Here is a 23732-nt window from a genome sequence, read left to right on the forward strand (position 1 = left end):
CTTAATTAGTTGCTAGATGTTCTCCCAGCTGAATCTTTTCAAAATTTCTTGCTCTTTCATCCATTTGTTGCCCCTGTGCCAACTCTTTTGAGAGCTGTAGCAGGCATCAAACTTGAAATGAGCTCATTTAGTGGATAAAAGTGTAAAATTTCTCAGTTTAAACATTATGTTATCTATTTTATGTCAATAAAATATTGGCTCATGTGATTTTGAAAGTCTTTTAGTTTAGGGTTGTATTCGAATTTAAAAAACATCCCAACATTTCTGGAATTCGTATTTTATTTTTTATTTTATTTTATTTTATTTTATCATATCATCCAGACCAGCCAGCATAATCGCTGATGTTAAATACACATGCTTTATGCATGTCATATACAAACTTAGCGTTTGCCTTATAGCTTTTTAAAATGATATCCAATATTAATAAATCATTATGCACAGGAAGTTACAGAATCACTGTTTGGATGCTACAGGCTGTCAGCATCCTCTTTACTAGCATCCATTTGTGACATTAGAGTATTGCGCTGGGATATGCCAATGCTTCTTAGTGCTGATAATCCAACAGCCGTTCCCTCCCTCTGTCCCTCTTCGCTCTCGATTACTGCTCTTTGCTTCAGCTTGATTGCGTACTCTCCCTCTCTACCCCACCCCCTCCTCTCTCTTTTCAGGGGATTACATGGAGAGATGGCGTGTACATTTAGCACATCTGTCACTCCATCCCACCTTGCTGTGCAATCAGTCCAGCACAAGCTCAACGGCACAAGCTCTTAGGACACTTTGGTTTAATTTATTATTAGTGCTAAGTGATGGGCAGGTTAAAGGGTTAGTTTCCCAAAAATGGAAATTCTGTCATCATTTCCTTACCCTTATGTTGTTCCAAACCTGTATGAGTTTCTTTCTTGTGCTGAACACAAAAGAAGATATTTTGAAGAATGCTGGTTGGTTACCAGAGAGTTGACGGTAGCCATTGACTTCCATAGTATTTTTTTCCACCTTACTATTGAAGTCAATGGGTACCGTCAACTGTTTGGTTACCCATATTCCTCAAAATATCTTCTTTTGGGTTTAACAGAAGAAAGAAACAACATAATGAACTATACCTTTAAGGTGTTTTGCTTCTATTTCCATTCGTTCCTGCGACTCATTTTATTACACTTCCTGTATGAATAGTAGTTGTCTTCCCAAGGCAACCATATTGTCACGTCGTGCAAATTCAAATTTTAAGAATTTTGTGCACAACAATTCACTCTTTAAATGACCTTCCCTTCAGGAATAATTTGCTTACACCATATTTATGTTTCCAATAGACCCATAATGGAAAGTTATTGGACTGTGGGGACACAATGGTGTCCTTATTGCTTTAAGTGTCTTCACCTTGGACAGGCAATGTCTGCTTCAGTTGTGACTGTGTCAGAACTTTAATAGGAGATAATTGCCTCAAAACGAGAGTTGTTTTGTGGGACAATAGTGAAACTGCAACATGAATTGACCCGAGGTGCTTTGAATCCAACTGCAAATAATAGAATAAAACAAGACCTTTTCCTTTTGGTTTTTTTTTGTTTTGTTTTTTGGTCATGGGAGTTTGTAGGAACACAAATTCATATGTATCCCACATTTACCACAGGACAATCATTGTGTCAGAGCTTTGAAGGGGGATAATCACTTTATAAAATGAGAGTGCAAAATTCAAGAGTCAACTACAACATTAACTGACCTGAGGTACTTATCAACCACAAATAATAAAATTAAGACCTTTCGGTAATTACTTTCAGTTTATGCTGCTCCATGTGTGAATGTTATGCTACATGCTAATATGCTACTTGGAGAATTCAATGCCTGAAATGAGCTATTCCTTGTTTAAACAGTGGAAAATCTAACAGCTAAAGTCTACAGTTGTGTGCTAATCTTACCTGCCACCAGGTTAGTCAAGTTTAAAGGATTTACAAAGGTTTTAGCATTTGTTAGTCAGTCTGGAAGATCAGCTCACTCCACTAAATGAGCTGAACACCATCTTTGCCAGTCTGGAAGACCAGTTTAGTCACTTTGGGTGATCCTACTAAACCACCAAAAATCCATGGTCATTGTTTTTTGTTTTCTCTAAGGGTCAGTATTTCATCTCATGTTTAATAACTATTATCTTTTTTTCTTGAATCATCTCAACAGACAAGTATTGAAGAACTGCTGAAACACCTCCTGGTTGTTTGCAAGTAAATATGGTGTATAAATTCGCAGCTCCTTGTCTTCATCTCCACATCCTGTGAAACTGATAAACAGGTTTGTAATCTTGTAACTGTGCTTCTTTGGGCTCAGAAGGGGTATAAATGGAAAATCTGGGATCCAGCTGCATTGGTCAGTCCCTCATTAAGTAATGTGATTAGCGGTCAGTGGGTGGATACAACAAATGTGACGTTAACGGCGGAGGACAACCTAATCTCCAAAACACACATTTTTTCTAGTTTTCTCTCTGATCGTTGTCTACTACTGATATTTTTCCCCTCTAGTTAGAGCTTATGATTGATAAATGCATTGGGTTCTTTCACTTTTATTGTGTGGAAAAGAGAAAGCACACAGCCATCTGCCTCTCAGAGTAGACGGCCGTATCTTAATCCAGATTATGGCTCCACCATAAACGTTTTTTTTTTTTCCCTGTCCGCCATTTGTAGTCAACAGTGTGCCCTTGATAACAGACAGGCAGGTCGGTTAGCCTAGCTCCAATTAGACCACCAACAATCCATCTGAGGGACATTTCTACTGGAAACTAAGGAATTTAACCAAAGGAGTTCAAGGAATCACAACTTGGCGTCAAGCTAGAGACTCCAAAAGGGTACATAATGGCGTTTTTAATCAAAAGTATGGTTGGGAACCCACTGAAGGGAATGGGACTTGGAGGAGGAGAGGAAAAGGCTGAGGAGGAGACCCCCAAGGACCCTGCAGCGGCCGCCGGCATGACTAGAGAAGAATATGAGGAGTACCAGAAACAGCTAGTGGAGGAAAAGTAAGTAAAGTTTGGGCCTCCTGGCCCTATTTTGTGCTTGCATAATGACCTTTAATGATCTTGACAAAGTAAATGGAAAAACCTGCATATGGCATCTTGTACATTGTTTTTGAGTTTGGTTTCATCTTTTTTGGAGACTGATTGTTCCTTAGTGGGATTAATGCATTGTTAATCCCAATGCTACATACGCTGTTACCAAGTCAGATTTAGATCCTTCTGTATGTTCCATCTTTAAAGGTGATGATGCATTACAAAAACACTGTTAGTCTGTTCAAATAAAGAGCTGCATTGATGTCCATTGTGCAGCTTAACATGGAACAACATGAGTCATGATGCAAGCACATAAATATAATCTCCATAGTGATGTATTCATGCTAAGACCTGCACCTTAACTATCTCTGTGTGTAAAAAAGATGATAATGTCGACGATTAAAGACGAACGGACGCCATGTTGGTATCAGAGAGTAAGCGTCAGATGCTAGTTGCTAATCAGCCCTAAGAGCAGAGCTTAGTGTGGGTTATCCTAGCCTTGTTGATCTGGATAATGCTATTTTTAGAAACAATCATGGTAGCATTGGAGTAATGAAAGTATTGGAGAATGTTGAACGTCTGCATATTTTAAAACCTTTCATTCCTTCCTTACTTCCTTATCCATTTTGCTTTTTGTTAGCCTTTTGTTAAAAAGGCATAGTTGATATTTATTATAAGAGTTGAGGTCTGATTTCATTGTGTTATCTAAAAAAAATATTTCTGTAAAAAAGTATTTTCATGATTTATCACAACATTTTTTCTTTTGTCAAATCAATTTCAATAATTAATGTGGTTCAGATAACATCATATTTTGAGTTTCTGTTGATTAAACCAACCAATTTTTAATTTCAATGAACTCAAATTTTTAAGGCAACCAGGTAACTTACTTTAAGTTAAACCAACAATTATTTTTCACAGTGTGCTCAAACAGGGAATGTGATTATTAATACATGGAATGATGGCACTCATTCTGGTTATAAAAATCATTAGCGTTTTGGTACCAGTCTTGGTTGTGTTTTATACGTAAAAAGTGCATGCAAACAAAATACATTTTGAAGAAAAAAATAGTTATTAGTTATGTTTTACTAATTTCGTGAAACTCAGATCTACATTATATACACTGCATGTGGTTCTTTATTTGAAATATTTATCTAAAGGCTCTTACCTTTTTGTATTGAGGCGATAAGGAGATTTTCAAATCATGCGGATCAAATTGTACAGAAAAAGTATCTGAGGCATGATTGCAACTATTGCCAATTTAATCCCTAGATTTAATGTTCAAAAGAGATAACAACTAGCATCAGCAGGCTCACTTAAGTAGAAATATGACAAGGTTAGAAACAGAGGATTCCTACGATAAACATACATGTCTTCTGTGAGATTACATCTAAACATCTTTGTGTAGCTTCAGATCAAACACCCAAAGGATTTTATTATCTAGTTGCTGGTAAACTAGCTTTGCTTCAAGTATAGTCGTCGCACTGCCTGAACAATGCCATAAGCATCCTGAAGCTCTTTATCTTGAATTAAGCTGTAAAGCTAAACCCCAGAGGTCATTTCATTCTACCACAGTGTTCTGTCACGCACAGATTTTAAAACAAACTGTATGTGCAGTGTATGTTTTCCAGTGAATGGTATGTTTTTAACATGAAAATCACAAGATTAGTATGCACTGTATTACAAAGAATTAAAAAAAAATAGATGAATACACAGTGTTTTTCTTAGCACGTGATAACGTGTTGTTAAAACATTTCTGATCCACAGAATGGAGCGAGATGCAGATTTCTTACACAAGAAAGCAGAGAGGGCGACTCTGAGGGTTTGTCTACGAGAAAAATACAGACTTCCTAAAGTAAGAGCCACTTTGCCTACCCCCTTCCTTCTCATATACAAAAAAATAAAAATATTTCAGGTGACTTTCATAATCTTAATTGTTAGATTATTTATATACACTACAACTCAAAGTTTTGAGATTTCTTTTAATGTCTTTGAAAGAAGTCTGGTATCTGGCATCATTACTCCAGTCTTTAGTGTCACATGATCCTTCAGAAATCATTCTAATATGCTGATTTGCTGCTCAAGAAACATTTCTTCTTATATCAATGTTGAAAACAGTTGTGCTGCTTTATATTTTTGTGGAAATTGTGATAATTTTGAATAGAAAGTTCAAACAAGCAGCATTTATTTTGAAAAAATAATTATTTTGTAACATTATAAATGTCTTTGCTGTCACTTATGATCAATTTAGTGCGTCCTTGCTGAATAAAAATGTATTGAATGCTTTAAAATAAATAAGTAAATAACTGACCCCAAACTTTTGAACTGTAGTAAAATGAAAAGTCATTATCACTATGACACTTGCAGTAACAAAGATTTATTAGGTTGAAAATAATTTGTTGAAACCATCTCTAGAATTTCTAAATTTGCATTTGGCTCCCACACACATACACACAAATGCATTTCTCCCATATGGATGCTTTGAGTGGCTTTGAGCTCTTGGCACTTACAATAAATAAACTAACCAGATTAAGAGAGTTAACCGAGGTCTGCGCAAGCCTCCAACAATATTGGCTTTCCACAACATCTGTTCGTCTTTGTACAGCTTCATTTTCTCTCTTAAATCTATGTGATACAATAATGCAAAACGGCTATCATGAGTCTAAAATGTTTGGTGCTCTGTTGTTGTTGTTGTTGCTGTTGTTTTAGAATATTTTAATGGTATGAAACTTAAAGGTTTTGGCACTTGCTATGTGAACACAACAAAAATAAAAGGTTAAATAGTCTTACTTGTACTCGTGGTCAAAAATGACCGCATTGGAAATGAATGGGAAACTAATTTAATCTAGTGGAAACTATTGGTACTGCACCCAAACAAAATCTTACTGTAAGCTAATTTTTGGAGATATCAACCTCAAGTTTCAAACACAACTTGTTTAGATTTATGGCTTTGATTTTCTCACAATTTTACAGTAAAACATGTTTTGAAAAATATATATTTCATATAGTAGTATTTTTGTGCATTTTTCGTATCACTAAACATAAACTTCATCCACTTTTTAACTTTTATTCACATTAGCAATAGTCTGCCAAGTGTCGTCTTTAAAATGAGACCAAACTTAAGTCTGTGCTCCAAAAGCATTCAAGATTTATGACAGTTTAATGGGATAGTTCACCCAAAAATGAAAATTCTGTCATCATTTACTCACCCTCAAGTTGTTCCAAACCTGTATAAATTGCTTTGTTCTGCTGAAAACAAAGGAAGATATCTGGAAGAATGTTTGTAAGCCGGCATGTCTCGCCCCCATTGACTTTCATAGTAGGAAAATAATACTATAGTCAATGGGGGCGAGATCTGCTTGGTTACAAAACATTCAAAACCACAAAACTTAAAATATAATTTAATACCATAAAATCCCCTTAAAATACAAAATATTAAAAAACATTATCAAACCAAAATATAGTATTAATTTAATTTCATTGAAATATATATATATTTGACCGCCATGCAAGGAGCACCATATGGTTAAAAATAACAATATCTGTGGTTCCATAAAGAACCTTTAACATCCAAGGAACCTTTCCATTGCACAAAATGTTCTTCACACTAATTAAAATTTTTTTTGGAAATTGTCCACTGAAAGGTTCTTCTATGGCACAAAAACTGTTCTTCTATGGCATTGATGTGAAAACCCCCTTTTGGAACCTTTTTTTTTTTTTAAGATTGTATTAAAATGATGATTGTGTATAACAGACAAATCTCAAAATTCATTGGTTGAGCCAATAAGATTGGTCGAGGTGTTAAAAAAACTGCAATGCGCAACTGATCCACATTGTTTATTTTTTCATTTTTGAACACTGATGTGCCTATATTGTGTTCCCGTTTGATGCCTTGTGTGGGTTTGTCCCTCAGAGTGAGCAGGACGAGAACATGCTCCAGATGGCAGGAGATGACGTGGACGTTCCCGAGGAGCTGCTGAAAATGGTGGATGAGGACGCCACAGAGGAGGAGGAGAAGGACTCCATCCTGGGGCAGATGCAGAACTTACAGAACATGGACATGGATCAGTTAAAAGAGAAAGCCAGCGCTACACTGACAGAGATGAAGTCCAAGGCCGAGGAGAAGTGTTCTGTCATGTAGTGATTTAGCAAATTTCTTCAAACCAGGGCTGCGTTTCCCAAAAAAAATGTTATCCTAAATAGATTGTAGAACCGTTGCCACAGATGGTCTCTGCAATCAATGATGCTTTTGAGAAACCCAGCTTGGGTCTCTTTTAGAAAAAAATAATTGATTGATTGCTGTTTGATTGAAGTTTCGGTGACACTTTACAATGTTTAATTTGTTAACAACATTCATTAACATGAACTGCCAATGAAATTGCTTCTCCTGTTCTATAATCATTGCTTTTTGCTAGTCTTATGTGACTTTACTTCTTTGAGTTTGATGAACTTAAACCATTTAAGTCAATCGGTTTCCTCAAACCATTTAAGTAGCTATAGTTGTTAAGACTTAGATTTGTTACGTGAATTCAAACTGAATTAGTTTAATGAACTTAAAATCTTTAAATTGAGTTTACTCTATTGATTGACTAAACCAACACTAAAATATAAGTGACTTTAACCTAATATATGAGTTTACAATACTCATACTTGTTGGTTTCAAAACTTAAATGGTTTAAGACAATTGGTTTCCTCAGATGGTTGAGTTACCTTAACTTATCAGGTTTCTTAGTTAATCTTAATTCCAATATTTACTAATAGGCCTACATTTTTAAAATCATTAATTGTACTGATTAAAATAGTTAATGCACTGTGAACTAACAAACACATTTTTATTAACTAACATTAACAAATTGTGTAATATATATATATATATATATATATATATATATATATATATATATATATATATATATGTATATAATATTGCTCATAGTGCATTTATTTTAATTAATGTTAACAAATGAGAAATATTGTAAAGCGTTACCAAAGTTTCACCCAAGTTTTTAAATCCCAAAGCTGCAACATCTGATTCTAGATCAGCTTTTCGGCTTCTCTGAATATCATTTGCTTGCCCCCAATTTTGCTGACTTTATTTCTTTTGTATGTTTTGTTTGAATAAATGATGTTGTAGTCCATTTCTTCCTCATTTTTTTTTTGTGCATATGTTGCAATATTTACCTGTAAATATATCTAACAAAAGTATAATGACTTGAACCAGAGGACAAGCGGAGAAGCTCTGTTTAATTCCCCCTCCTGCTTTTTTGCACAAGGGTTTGAGAATTCTTTTCTTGACAGCTGACCATAGCGTTGACGCATACGATATTGTAATGCTCATTAGGATTCATTAGGATTATGTATTAACTTTTTATGTGAGGTAAATAGGCATGTATATGATTGATGTCTAATGTGTAAACACATGAATAAAACAGACCATTGAAAAACTGTGGGTCTGTTGGGCATTTGTGATCAAGTATGTCTATGAGATTTTCTTGGCCGGAGCTATTTTATTTCATGCAAGAAAACAAGCATAATAAAAATTTAAAAAGGGCCAGATGACTGGAGAAAATAAATGTTAAATAATTCAAGTTCATGATTATTTAAAAAAAGCATGTATTAGGAGTTCAAAAGATTAACTGTTAATAGGATTACAAGTTAAATTCCTTCACTAGACAGTAATATAGTAATCTTGTTTTCACATTATATGACCTCATATTGATTGAGTGGAATATTTGCACTTTAAAAATTGCCTAGTGGCAATTTACAATAAGATAAAGACAAACCACACCAAACAGGTCATTTTAAGGTGACATAGTTATGTTGTACTTACTCAAATAAGTAATGAGTACTATTAATTAACTACATATACTTACTATAGAGTTACAGTTAGGTTTGGTTTAGGGTTAGTTATTTGTAATTATACATAATTTACTGTTATTACTATACAATAACGTGTGTCACCTTAAAATAAAGTGTTACCCAAAAACACATTAAAGTAGCCTACTTAAAAATGTGTAGGCTATTTCCCCTTCCAATATAGGCTAGTCTTATATCATAATTCTCAATGTTTCATTATCTGAATATTTAAAAAATAATACTTAATAAAATAATATTAAACACATTCGTTGATATTAAATATATAGGCCTAGTCTTTTTTTTTGAGGAGTTAACAAAATAATGATAATAATTCAGCCTATTTTGTAGTGTATTTCTGTTTTTCAAGTATGTGTGAGTGTATCTTTGAATAAATCTCGGAATACCAACATTATCTGTTGTAATTAGGGAAAAGCCAAGCAGTTGAAAGGATTTGAGCTGTTTTGGATAGAGGGGGGAAAGTGTGTAATCCCCTCAAACCAGCGTGTGTCCTGCGGATTATCAGACTGCTGTCAATCTTTGTTCGGAGCTAATTACACGTATCCATTCAATATTGAGGAAGTTTGCAAATTCTTCCAATTAACTGCACCTCAATTGTAGGCTAGCTCTCAGGGGTCGCGCGCTTGCTGCTTGAGATCGCGTTTTGTTCATGTAACAAAATCCCCTAATAGCCGAAAAACCACTCCATGCTCGAAGTGAAGGCTTAAAGTAGTTCTTGGTGGTGTTTTATCGTTTTAGACTGGTAATTAGCCGTCTTAAATGTTTCATCACCAAGTAAATTAGATATGATAATTTATTTGTACCAATAGCTTACCAATTTGCCCATTTAAGGCTATTCTGAGCAGGCATATTCCATTAGACCCAATGGATTTCAATATTTTGTCGTTCGCAAACAGACTTTAAATAACGTTTACATTTTCTGCTAGAAATTATATGAACTAGGCTATACTTTGTTATTTTTGTTACTATCTTAGGTTAGAAGATAATCGCCTTTACAACAATAACAAGACAGACTGCGGAGTTTTAGGCTATTTAGGCCCATTTTGTTTAAATGTCTGAAATTCAGTGTTTTATAGGCTATAATTTTTTTTTACTTAGGCTACTTATTTATTGCACGGTGTCTCAGACTTTGATATAACATTTCCGCACAAATTAAAGTTTAATGTCTTCTATTTAAAAAAATAATAATAATAATAATAACAATTTCAAGTAGGCTATATGTAGGCCTACTCTTTCATTTGAAACGTTTTAATGGTAAATATGAAGGGTTCGTTTTAATTCAAAACATCAATCAAATAAAATTGGAAACACATACCTGGCAAATGTGTCATTTTGTTAAATTTTTGTCCTGTAAATCCTTTATATTTCTAAACAGAACAGTTTAACTTGTCATCTCAGGAGGGTGTGACAATAAGACAGTGATTTCACCATGATAAACTAACTTAAGAGTGTATAAGTTAACTTTTCTGTTAAAAATGTAGCTACGTCGTTTATTCATTTATAATAGTTAAGTGCACGTGCTTACCACGGAGCGTTTTTGTAAACTGACGTTTTTAATGACATTTTGAGCGTGCAGAGATCTTGTAATTTTGATCTTAAAGTTTTGGTCTTAAAGATGTAATCCCAGCCCCAGTTCCTCTCATTTCTACAGGCCATCATGATCAAGACATCTGGAGTGGGAAAAGATTATTTAAGATTTATGTAAGGCGGTTTATAAAGCTGCCATTATGGCCACAAGAATCTCTGGGAGGAGTTAAATGCTCTGCTCAGGGACAATACTACATCCCTCACTCTGGCCAATCTGACGTTTCTTGACGTGTCGAAGGGGATGTCACTCACACAATAGACTCCCGGTCGAGGGGGATCCATATAAGGCCCCTGGGGGCCACTGCATCCTCAGTGTGTGCAGGACCACTACTGGACAAAGTTGCTTCTGCTGGGACAGCCTGGACTATTGGAAGTAGATGTGCTGCTGAGTGTATTGATTAGGAAATATAAAACGGAAAATCCTTGGAAGAGCTTTCCATACTTTGTTTTTTTTTTTCCAAATCAAAACGTTCGATGAGGCTTGTTGGATCACAGTCCCAAGACATGGAAGAGCGTCTTTCCCCCTCCGCGCGCTTGGTTCGCAGTCCTGGATCCCAAACGAGGATCCACAGCATTGAATCCATTTTGGGATTTAAAGGAGAGAATATGTTCCACCCGGCGTTTTCCTATGGATCAGGAAAGCCAGTCAAAGACACTGAGCACTTGTTGTCCCCCAAAAAGGACTCTAAGAACTCCAAGAACTTTGAAGGTGAGTAAACAGATGCGCAACGTTTTAAGGGTTTAAAACTGGCACTTCTTTCATTTTCAAGTATTTAATAATCTAAATGTACATCTGAGGCACATTTAAATACGCTATTAATATAAACTGAAAACTTTACTGAAAGTTTTAGGCGTTTTAAGATTGTGTAGCCTATATTTAAATTGTAAATGAAAAAGACGTTTAAGTTAAAAAAGAAAGAAAGAAAGTAGGAAAGAGTTAAATTAGAAAAAGTTTAATTATTTGAAGAAATATATAAATATACTTAAATATATGATGTTTAATATACGAATAAATGTTTTTATTGTTTTCGCGTGAAGTTAAAATAATTAAAATGCCAGAATTTAATTAAAATATAAACATGTCGCATCTTCTCAAGGAAAACTCTGCATTATTTTTTATACAGGTGTCTGTAGATCTGCTGTCATGGTCAGTCCGGATCTACCGGATGCGGATGGTGGTAAATTTTCGGATGATGAAAATCCCAAGAAAAAGCACCGGCGGAACCGGACCACGTTCACCACATTTCAGCTGCACGAGCTCGAGAGGGCGTTTGAGAAGTCGCATTATCCTGACGTGTACAGCAGAGAGGAGCTCGCGCTCAAGGTCAACCTACCAGAGGTTCGAGTACAGGTGAGCATGTGATGGGAATAGGAGAATAGGATTGACGCATGTTGGATGGGATAACCTTATTTATAGGACTTTGCTCAAAACCTTTCATTTTCATTTTCCTTTAAAAAATATATTTGTAGCACAAATTTAAGGCAAAAAAAAACTAAAACATGTTCGTTTAAAATCAACTAGTTGCTGTTTTTGTAATCAACTAATCAAAAGTAGTTTTAAAGTTCAGCAAATATAGATATATTATTTCTTGTGTAGTCCCAGAGGACATGTGGCCTTCTTTTTTGATTTGATTAGGATTTTTTTGTTTTGATTTAATAATTTTAGTGACAGATAATTAACCTCTATGGGGGAAAAAAGTCCTAAAATGTGTCAAATTTTATGTGGTTTCAAATAATGTTGAGCAAATTATGATTCAACCGTAAATAATTGCCAAAAAAAGTTTGAATATAAATATCATACAATGTAATCATAAATTATAGAAGCCGATTAATCAGTTTTTTGCAAGTGTACATGTAACCAGCAATTGTTACCTTAAAGAGTTATTTTTACACTGTAAAAAAATATTGTTGGTTTAACTTAAAAAAGTTACCTGGTTGCCTTAATTTTGAGTTCATTGAAATAAAAAATACAATGAAGGAGATTGGTTTAATCAACAGAAACACAAGATATTGCTATCAGAACCACATTAAGTTGATTTGGCAAAAGAAAAAAAAGTTGTGATGATAAATCATGAAAATCATTTTTACAGTCTGGTTAACCCATAAAAAGTTTAGTTGGTTTAAACTGATGTTGGTTACGTGATGTTTGACATTATTTTCAGTGCATTTGAAGGGTTTTTACATATTAAGAGCAGCATCTGAACTTCCCTCACCAATGGGACTTTTCAATATGTCCAACTTTTGCTTTATAAACTAAATCCTTCCTTATGTCACATTTCAGGTGTGGTTCCAAAACCGCCGTGCAAAGTGGCGACGTCAAGAGAAACTGGAGGTGAGCTCCATCAAGCTGCAGGAGTCCTCCATGCTGTCCATCCCCAGATCAGGGCCACTGTCTCTGGGTAGCGCTCTGCCGTTGGAGCCCTGGCTTACCGGACCGATCTCTTCCTCCGGCTCTCCGCTGCAGTCCCTACCCAGCTTCATCACCCCTCAGCAGGGAGTACCAGCCAGCTACACCCCTCCACAGTTCCTCAGCTCATCCACGCTCAACCACCCTCTGCCCCATATAGGGGCGGTGTGCCCCCCTCCACCAGCGTATCAGTGCTCGGGGTTTATGGATAAATTTTCACTAGAAGAGGCAGACCCACGAAACACAAGTATCGCCTCACTAAGAATGAAAGCTAAGGAACACATCCAGTCTATAGGGAAGACGTGGTAGACTGAGAGTGATGCTGGACTGAGACACTCAGAGACTTTCTTTAACTTTATAAATCAGACTCTGTTTGGTCCTGAAAGTGGTTTTCACACCTGTCTGTGGTTCATAAACCTCCCAGAGTTGTTCATTGTACATTACTGTCTTTTTTGTTTTATTTTTTATCAAGAGTTCAATAAAGTTTGCATATAATTCAACCCTTGTTGGACCAAAAAAAAAAAAAAAAAGCATTTAAAGAGAGAAATAAATGTCAGTCAAATAATGTTTGCATTATAAATGAATGCATTTAATTTCACTGAATCACATTTGTCCGATTCAAAATTCCTTTAAAATGGCAATTCAGTGCTAGGAATGATTCACTGTTAAGCATTGTACAATGCAGATGGCCACTTTCCATGACGTTTTGTTGTATGTTTTCACATTGTACAGATTAATTTTGTATTTTATAATAAAGACAAACTCATAAAAATATCAAATGCAACATGTCTCTTATAGTTCTTAATGCTTATTCAAATTTTTGAGGTTGTTATGCTATATCATACTAAACTTGAGTTCTTTAACTAAAAATATATATTCCATCAATTATGTTTTAATGCATATTTATTAGAAATTAATTTTTATTTCTATCTGAACTTTCATTGTTAGGGTATTATATATTCTGTATAATCCCAGATTTTGTTTTTTTTTTTTGTAATGAATTGTTTATTATATAAATTGTTATTTATAATATAAATTATTATTTTTTACTTTTCAGTTAATCCGGTTGTTACAGGCTACCAGCAGAAAGTCAACATACATACTGTGAGGTTGCAGAGCGTTGAAGCGTCATATACGCCTCACTGTGGCGTTTCTCCTTGATTCTGCCGCCATCTAGTGGTTGCGTTTGCAACATTCTTCTCCGCCCACACTGTGCGATAATAGACCAATATCTTTACCATCAGTGCTGCTGGGTAGTAACTCATTACATGTAATCTGGATTACGTAATCAGATTCTAACAATTAAGTTTTATTAATTAGCCTACAAACATGAGAGCTATTCTCAGTGGCAGTGAATTATTCATACTCCCAACTGTTTTTATTTTAAAATAGTTTAATTTTTTTAATGATTTTAAGTACTTAATAGTTTTTCATTAAATTCTCGAACTCTTGCAGTTCCATCACGAATCCCAGTTTGAGAAACCCTGATGTTGTAATGTAATATTTAATGCACTTCATGTTGTTGATAACAAAGAATGGAATATAGCCTACCCAGGTTTCTACAACTATAGGGTACACTATATTATACTACAATATACACTACAGTTTACTGTAGTAAAAACTTAAGTATACTACAGTATTTATTACAGTTTATCAGTTATACTTAATACTAGTATGGTGTAGCATTCATTAAAAAAGTGTTGTAAATACTATAATATATACAGTATACTACAATTTACTAGTATGGTTCAAAAACACTAAATTACTATAGGTTTTTTACACCTGGGATAATTTATATTTTCTCTCTTTGTATTTTTATATCAATATTGTACAAGATTATCCTATTCAAATCAATGTGATAAATAAGTTAGTCAAAAGTAATCCAAAAGTAGTCAGATCACCCTAAATGTGTAATGTAATGGATTACATTACTAATTACATTTTTTGTCATGTAATTTGGAATCAGTAGGCCTAACTGACTACAATGTAAGGAATAACTGACGACGGGCTGTTGAATTCTTAGAAAATATGCACATGACACGAAGCAGAGTTTCTAAGAATTTCTAAGAATTCAACGGCCCTGAGTCAATTATTCCGCTTATACTACGGTTACCACACCCTAAGACACTGTTCCGATGTTGTATTTCAAGACATTTGTCAGGTTTTTGTCCTAAAAACACTCTTGTGTGGGACTAATTTCTTACGCATCTCATCCCAAGCCTCCGTTGCTAATTCCAAAACATCATTTCAGAACTAGTGACGGAGGCTTGAGCCTTGATAGCAGACTAGTTGATACAGTTATTAATGTAGTTGATAGAAATATATATATATATAGAGAGAGAGAGAGAGAGAGAGAGTAAGCGAGTGAATCAGCCTACCTGAGTCTGTGCCTCTCTCATGGCAGCAGTGTTTCTCTACTAATAGTGAAACTATAAGTTAATCTACCTCAAGAACCACAGAGTTATTACTGATTAATTCGTCGTTGTGGGTTTTGGTTCTTTTGCGGTGAAAACATTAGGTGAAGTGATATGGAACTGCAAAGCGGTCAAGACCTGCCTAGAACTACTTTAGCCGTGCGTTTCCCTGAAAATAATTGCACACCTTAGAACGCTGGTCAACCAATCAGATTCAAGCATTCAACAGGCCCGAAGTATAATTCTAACCCAGTATTGCTTATTTTTAAATTTGTGGTGAATTTTAGGTAGTGCTCTAGAAATAGTTTCCCGCTTTCACCCACCTTTTTATTTTTATTATAATCAGGAGTTATTATAAATCAGGGGTTTTAAACTTTTTCCTTTTTTCCTTCCGAAAACAAACAAAAAACAAATACAATGATCTCTTGTGCCTGCTTCTTTACTAAAATATAATGGCAGCTCTCTCTCTCTCTCTCTCTCTCTCTCTCTCTCTCTATATATATATATATATATATAAATATATATATACAGTACAGTCCAAAAGTTTGGAACCACTAAGATTTTTAATGTTTTTAAAAGAAGTTTCATCTGCTCACCAAGGCTACATTTATTTAATTAAAAATACAGTAAAAAACAGCAATATTGTGAAATATTATTACAATTTAAAATAACTGTGTACTATTTAAATATATTTGACAAAGTAATTTATTCCTGTGATGCAAAGCTGAATTTTCAGCATCGTTACTCCAGTCTTCAGTGTCACATGATCCTTCAGAAATCATTCTAATATGCTGATCTGCTGCTCAATAAACATTTATGATTATTTTCAATGTTGAAAACAGTTGTGTACTTTTTTTCAGGATTCCTTGATGAATAGAAAGTTCAAAAGAACAGCATTTATCTGAAATACAAAGCTTCTGTAGCATTATACACAACCATTCAAAAGTTTGGGGTCAGTAAGAATTTTTATTTTTATTTTTTTGAAAAGAAATTAAAGAAATGAATTCTTTTATTCAGCAAGTGGCAGTAAAGACATTTATAATGTTACAAAAGATTAGATTTCAGATAAACACTGTTCTTTTGAACTTTCTATTAATCAAATAATCCTGAAAAAAAATATTGTACACAAATATTTTGTACAATTGTACACATTATATGTTTCTTGAGCAGCAGATCAGCATATTAGAATGATTTCTGAAGGATCATGTGACACTGAAGACTGGAGTAACGATGCTGAAAATTCAGCTTTGCCATCACAGGAATAAATTACTTTGTGAAATATATTCAAATAGAAAACAGTTATTTTAAATTGTAATAATATTTCACAATATTACTGTTTTTACTGTATTTTTAATTAAATAAATGTAGCCTTGGTGAGCAGACGAAACTTCTTTTAAAAACATTAAAAATCTTAGTGGTTCCAAACTTTTGGACTGTACTATATATATATATATATATATATATATATATATATATATATATATATATATATATATATATATATATATTCAAATGAATCAAGGTAATATACAGTTATATATATATATATATATATATATATATATATATATATATATATATATATATATATATATATATATATATATTCAAATGAATCAAGGTAATATACAGTTATATATATATATATATATATATATATATATATATATATATATATATATATATATATATATATATATATATATTTGTTTGTTTTTTACACACTGTAAGATGTGCAAACCTTTAAAATAACCTCGTACATATAGATACATATCATCAGCTAGCTAAATTTCACAAATTTCATATTGCATTACCAGTTAAGATCATTCAAGACACCCGTACCAAATCCATTTGCATGAACACACATCACGACTATCACCAGATCTGACATTTGGCATTTTTGCAATAACGTTATCAATGATGCAATTATGCTGAATTTCTATTAGTGGTCGTTCATATGTGACAAATGAGAAAAGCACAAATCAGAGTGAAGTAGATGAACTTAACCAAATGAAAGTGGCTCCAATTTACATTTTTCATTGTTAGAAACAGTAATTAGAGCCATTATTGTGCACAGACAGCTGAGAGCAGCGAGACAGATAGACCATCAACAATTTCCTGCCAGTTGTCACAGACATTGCAAAGGTTGTGATTTAGTTATTCAGACGGTCATTAGCGTGCAGTGAAGAGCTTTCCTGTCACCTGCCCTTCTCTGTTAAGTGACTGCTTGACTAATAGGCAGTTTATGGCCAGCCACCTCAAGAGATCAATCATAACCAGTAATACATTTTACTCTTCTACAGCACAGACTAAAAGCAAGAAATTCATATGTTAATGTTAATAGTCTTTTTCTAAATACAGCCAAGACATTTCAAATGCAAGAGAGCACAGTGTCATTTTTATAAACCGCAAATAGCCCAACATGATAAAGTTTATTAAATATTAGTCAGTTGAACTATGACTACAATGGTGTCAGTTACCAAGGTGATGAATTCATTTATAAAACAATAGCATAAAATATACAGAATGACACTCAGTTTTATGTGTATTTCATTGAGATAGTGACATACAAAAATATAACATGCTTATTTATATGTTGTTTAATAAAGAGATTCATATTCGACAGAATAAGTTGACTTGAATAAGATTGACAAAGTTGAAGTGAACTTCAAACCACAGTCTTTCATCCTCAGCTTTCGTTGTCATCCTGCATTCTTAAGGCCTTTAACAAGTCAGCAATCTGTATGTGAAATATATAAAGAAACATTCTTGTATGAGAAACAAAGGTCTTCGACAGTATAATTAGATTACTGTACTAATTACTCTCTCGAAAAAGTACTACTTATTACTAATTAATATATATCAACCTTAACCAGTTGAACAATACAAGGATACAAGAAACTGATCTTTTAATTCTTTCAAAGAAATAATATAAAAATGCATAAATTATTCTTGAAATGACCAAAGTATTTAAAGGGAGAAGGTTATATTAAAGACATAGATGTTAAATTTTGATGTTAAATACACTATTTCTCTATAGTCTATACAGTTTTTAATGCAATTACATCAGAAGTAACTGTAATTAAATTACAGAAAAAAATAAGAGTAATCCCTTTATTTTTTAATGGAAAATAATTGAATTACAGTAATTAAATACTGTAATGCATTACACCCAACACTGATCATCATTATTTTGTCAAATAAAAACTGTAACATGTTAACTGTCAGTGTCTTGGTAGCGGGACTTTTCATTGCCTTTTTTCCCTATCACAAATTTTACTAATCATCATAAATTTATAATTTGAAAGCTTAAACACTTGATATTCATCCTGTGAAAACCATTTCTATGCTTAACAGTTATCAGGTTAATTGCCCAACAATGATAAATGTTTCAGTTCATTATATACATTGCAGAGGAGTTATGTGATAAAAAAAAAAAACACTATTATATCAAAACCATCTTTATGCACTTTACATGCATTTTGCACACATTCATGCATTTGCATTATATCTTAAGAATTTACTTCCTATGTTCTCACCAGTCTGCCTCTCTTGTGATCTTCCTCCCACTGACGTCTATTTGTCAGCATGCGCTGGAGCAGTTTAGAAGCACTGATCTCCTCTGCGCCCTCCTGCTCCTGCATGCTCTCTGCTTCTGTGCGTCCTCTCATGAGCGCATACAGGAGTGGCGGCAGGAGATGTTTGTTGAATCTTTCCGGCTGCAGACCTGAGGTCATCATAAAAGTCTTGTCATCGCCTTCTGATTCCTCTGGTCTGACCTGCTCATCTGTGCTTTTCTTGCCCATTAAGTGCCCTAAAACAATTATTGGTCATTATAGACTGATTGTTGCTCTGATTTTAAAGGGATAGTTCAACCAAAAATGAAAATTTGATGTTCATCTGCTTAACCCCAGCGCATCCAAGATGTAGATGACTTTGTTTCTTCAGTAGAACACAAATGATGACTTTTAACTTTGAACTCTTTTAAGAGTAAATAAAACTTGCATAGACAAATCCAAATTAAACCCTGCGGATTGTGACGACACATTGATGTCCTAAGACACGAAACGATCGGTTTGTGCGAGAAACCAAACAGTATTTATATAGTTTTTTACCTCTAAAACACCACTATGTCCAACTGCGTTCAGTTGCTCTGACAACGGAAGTGATGTCTCGCGCTTATACTTCAATAAGTGCGAGACATCACTTCCGTTGTCAGAGCGTGATCAGACCTCATTAATCGAGTGCTGAACTCAGTTGGACATAGTAGTGTTTTAGAGGTAAAAAACTATATAAATACTGTTTGGTTTCTTGCACAGACCGATCGTCTCGTGTCTTAGGACATCAATGTGTCGTCACGAGCCACAGGGTTTAATTTGGATTTGTCTGTGCGTGTTTTTTGACTCTTATGCACAGTAAAATCCCCAGAGTTGAATCAACTCTGCTCAGAGTGCATATGGTTCCTCTCTAAATTGTGTTAAAGTAACACTGAAGCAGAGTTAAAGTTAATGAGATAATTAATCAATTAATAAGGCTGTGGCTGGAAGTCAGTTATAGTTCTTGTGTTTCTCTTTTCTTCTGTGATTCTGCTTGCTAACAGCAGGTGTTCATCACTAATGCACAATCATCACATAATTAATTGCTTAATTATCTCATTAACTTTAACTCTGCTTCAGTGTTATGTTAACACTATTTAGAGAGGGACCATATGTACTCTGAGCAGAGTTGATTTAACTCTGGAGATTTTGCTGTGTAGATGGAGTTCCCATTGACACGCATTATACGTCTGACAGACCGCAACAGTTGGGGTTAAAATTAATCATTTGTGTTCTACTGAAGAAACAAAGTCAACAACATCTTGGATGCCCTGGGGATAAGCAGATAAACATCAAATTTAAATTTTTGGGTGAACTATCCCTTTAAGTAAAATTCATGATTTTAATATAAATATGACTGAACACATACCAAATTCACACTATATGGATTTCATGTGGTTGCAAAGTGTGACTAGTCCTACTCGCACCTGCTCCAAGCAGGATTCAAACCAGTGTGGGAGGTGTACGCGCTAACAAGGACAATAAAATCCACAGCCTCTAGTGTCAGTTACTCTTGAGGCGAGAAGATTGAGGTTTACTTGCACAGCTTTTTTTACTAGCTGGCCTCTAGCTGGCCTCTGGCCGCTGACACTCACCCTCATAAAACTTTCTACCCTCCGGGTCACGGCACGAATGTGACTGGTCCTGTTCGAACCAGTGTCACTCTAATAGGAGGCAGGTGCACTAATAAGGATGCCTCAAGGCCAAGAGAGTGAGGTCTACCTGCACAGCTCTTTCACTAGCTGGTCTCCATTACACTCACCCTTGTAAAACTCTCTCCCATCTGGGTCACGGCACCAATGTGACAACTTGCACTGCTCCGTGCAGTATTCGAACGAGAGTCACCATTATAGGAGCTGGGCACACTAACAAGGACGCTAAAGACCGCAGCCTCCAGTATCAGTCACTAGTTGGCCTCCATTACACTCACTCCCCTAAACCTCACTCCTATCTGGGTCACCAATGTGACTGGTCCTACTCACACCTCTCCAAATGGGATTCGAACCAGAGTCATCATCATAGGAGGCGGGTGCACTAACAAGGATACTGAAGACCGCAGCCTCCAAGTCAGTCAGAGTGAGGTTTACCTGCACAGATCTTTACTAGCTGGCCTCAGTTACACTCACCCCTAAACCTCACTCCCATCTGGGTCACGGCACCAATGTGACTGGTCCTACTCGCACCGCTCCAAATGGGATTCGAACCAGATTCACCGTCATAGGAGGCAGGTGCACTAACAAGGACACTGAAGACCGCAGCCTCCAAGTCAGTCAGAGTGAGGTTTACCTGCACAGATCTTTACTAGCTGGCCTCAGTTACACTCACCCCTAAACCTCACTCCCATCTGGGTCACGGCACCAATGTAACTGGCCCTACTCGCACCGCTCCAAATGGGATTCGAACCAGAGTCACCGTCATAGGAGGCAAGCGTGCCTCCAGTGTCAGTCAGACTGAGGTTTACCTGTACAGCTCTTTACTAGCTGCCTCCATTACACAAGCAAAAATAACAATGCAGTTGATGTATATTTTGAAAACACATATATTGAAGGTAGTCTGGTATTAATGTGCAAACAAAATGTGAGCCAAAATAATCCATAATTCCTAGATAGACTTTATGAGGAAATGTTGAATTCAACACAAGTTCAATAGAACAGAATAAACCTCAATAGAACACTGTAAAAAAAATTCTGTAAAAAAAACGGATAATGTACTGGCAGAAAATTACCAGTACATTATCCGTTAAATTACGGACATTTCCTTCAACTCCAATACGGAAAATTCTATAAATTTACAGTACATTTTCTGTACTTTTACAGACAATCCTTATTTATAAATTTCTATAAAATTATATCCTTGGTAGCAAATAAATCAACAACATATGTAAAATTTAACATTGTTTATTTATTGTAAACATTCTTAAAAAATGTATTCAATGGGTAAAGACAAAATATGACAAATTTTCAGACTCAAAATCAGAATCAAAATAACGTATCATATTTTACCTGATTACCTCTTTATTTTTAAACAAATTAATCTCACAAACATACAAAAAGCCAGCTGCACACCTCCTATTTTCATCCAATGAAGATATGGCTGTTAGTCTGCTCATTACACCACATGCATCCACTTTCCCTCATCAGTCTCAAAGCTTAAGTATTTTGCAATCACTCCGAATATACATATCTGATAAATATACTCAATAAACTACCACTGATACGTTTAATCAGGTGATATATATTATTAGTGCCTATAGTGTTATTGATTTCATTTACTTTCTTCCATTTTTTAATGGTTGCAGCTCCTTAGGTTCAGCAACAAATCTCTTTTTATCCAGAACCATTTTTGCATATATGATTCTTTGTACATCAATAGGTCCTTTATATCAGCATATTTGTTTCTAAACTTAATTAGGCCTACTTCTTTTAATTTATGGTATATGCACATACTACTTTAAATTTGATAAATTTATATTATGTAGAAAAATACTTTTAATTTGTCAATACTATTGTTGCACATTTGACACATAAAACTTTGACTTTAATTGTCAACATTTAGTATTTAAGCACATATCAGTGACTCTAAGCATTTAATATAGTTGCAGAGTAGCTTCTTGGATTTTAAAAACATGCAGGATAACTGCTTAAAATGTACTATCAATTTAAATACAATAACTCGGCTCCAAAAACAAAAACACACACATATAGTAGCTATCGCCCAAATTATATTCTTGTTTTTGGTTTTGTAAAATTCAAAATAAGATTTTCACTCACCAACAGCCCAGTGATTTCCGCGTGGATAAACTTTTCCAATTGGTTGTGCGTCTGATGCATACACATCACAGAGCACAACAACCAGAATCATGGATACGACTAATCTGTATCTCCACACGAGGCACATAACGCCCATATAAGACTGACGTCCTTTCGCTTTCCTTGATTAGTACTCCTGTAATTGCTCGTTTACTTATTGCTTGTAGAGGCCCCTGTAATGGTGCGTTTGGATAATCAGTTCATTTATATAGCTACTCCCGTGACGACGACCTCTTAAAAAATGAAAGAAAATGACGCGATAATTTCGTCTGCTATAGAGAGAAATTGTTGTGTCAATGTCAGGATGATTCGCGTAGGGTGTTACGCTGAAAGTTTAATGCCCCCTCCCAGGGGTTCTGCGTCAGTATCTTGGTGGGTTAGGCTACTTGATATAAAAAAACTGAATGTCATGTTGAGCTAACCTGTCATTATCTCAGCCACGGGCTATTATGCTCCCCAAGACAGATTCAATGTGAAGTGTCATCAGTATTTCATTAGATGCGGGGTAAAAATAACTTGTAAATGGCTCCTTATTGTTTTCTCGTGCAATAGAGTCCCATTGCTTTGTGTCATAGAAAAATGAGGATAGAAAAAAACAGTAACTTAACTGGTCTCCCAGTCTGACCTGCTAAATAGTGCCCGAAACCCCTGTAAAACCAGCCAACAGACCAGTTAAGGCCTTTGTTTAATAAATAATGAAGTTCCTTGTAATGGACACTGCAGCTTAAAACTGTCAACAGATCTCCAGTTACAATTCTATTTAATTTAAGACATTATAGGCAATACATAAAAACACTGTTTGGTTCTGCAGAAAGATGAAAGATCTACCTATTATTTTTCTTCACCGTCATCATCTTTTTCTTCTTGCGTGTGTGTGTGTGTGTGTTGTCCTGGTAAACCCTATTTTATTGCGACCCTAGATAGAAATATCAGATATTTTTGACCTTATAGGGACATTTTTGGTCCCCATGAGGAAAACAGCTTATAAATCATAACTGATGTTTTTTGTAAATGTAAAACTGC

The 23732-nt window shown here is 34.9% G+C and overlaps 3 protein-coding genes across 3 annotated transcripts; 2 read left to right on the forward strand and 1 right to left on the reverse strand.

Annotated features, from left to right (window-relative positions):
• The first annotated feature begins 2831 nt into the window (after positions 1–2831).
• On the forward strand, positions 2832–7329 carry cplx4a (complexin 4a). The gene is made up of 3 exons (XM_067376719.1): positions 2832–2995; positions 4790–4877; positions 6936–7329. The coding sequence occupies exons 1-3, from the start codon at positions 2832–2834 to the stop codon at positions 7161–7163; spliced, it is 480 nt and encodes a 159-aa protein (XP_067232820.1). The 3' UTR covers positions 7164–7329.
• A 3628-nt stretch (positions 7330–10957) lies between these two features.
• Positions 10958–13199, forward strand: rx3 (retinal homeobox gene 3). Its single transcript, XM_067376615.1, has 3 exons — positions 10958–11192; positions 11608–11834; positions 12765–13199. Exons 1-3 carry the CDS (start codon positions 10958–10960, stop codon positions 13197–13199), a joined length of 897 nt encoding a protein of 298 aa, XP_067232716.1.
• A 4526-nt stretch (positions 13200–17725) lies between these two features.
• Positions 17726–23056, reverse strand: grp (gastrin-releasing peptide). The gene is made up of 3 exons (XM_067376867.1): positions 22671–23056; positions 18844–19118; positions 17726–18044 (listed from the first exon to the last, which is right to left on the reverse strand). The coding sequence occupies exons 1-3, from the start codon at positions 22804–22806 to the stop codon at positions 17994–17996; spliced, it is 462 nt and encodes a 153-aa protein (XP_067232968.1). The 5' UTR covers positions 22807–23056; the 3' UTR covers positions 17726–17993.
• Positions 23057–23732: the final 676 nt, after the last annotated feature.

This window comes from Chanodichthys erythropterus, chromosome 22, assembly GCF_024489055.1.
Source record: "Chanodichthys erythropterus isolate Z2021 chromosome 22, ASM2448905v1, whole genome shotgun sequence".
NCBI classification, from domain to species: domain Eukaryota; kingdom Metazoa; phylum Chordata; class Actinopteri; order Cypriniformes; family Xenocyprididae; genus Chanodichthys; species Chanodichthys erythropterus.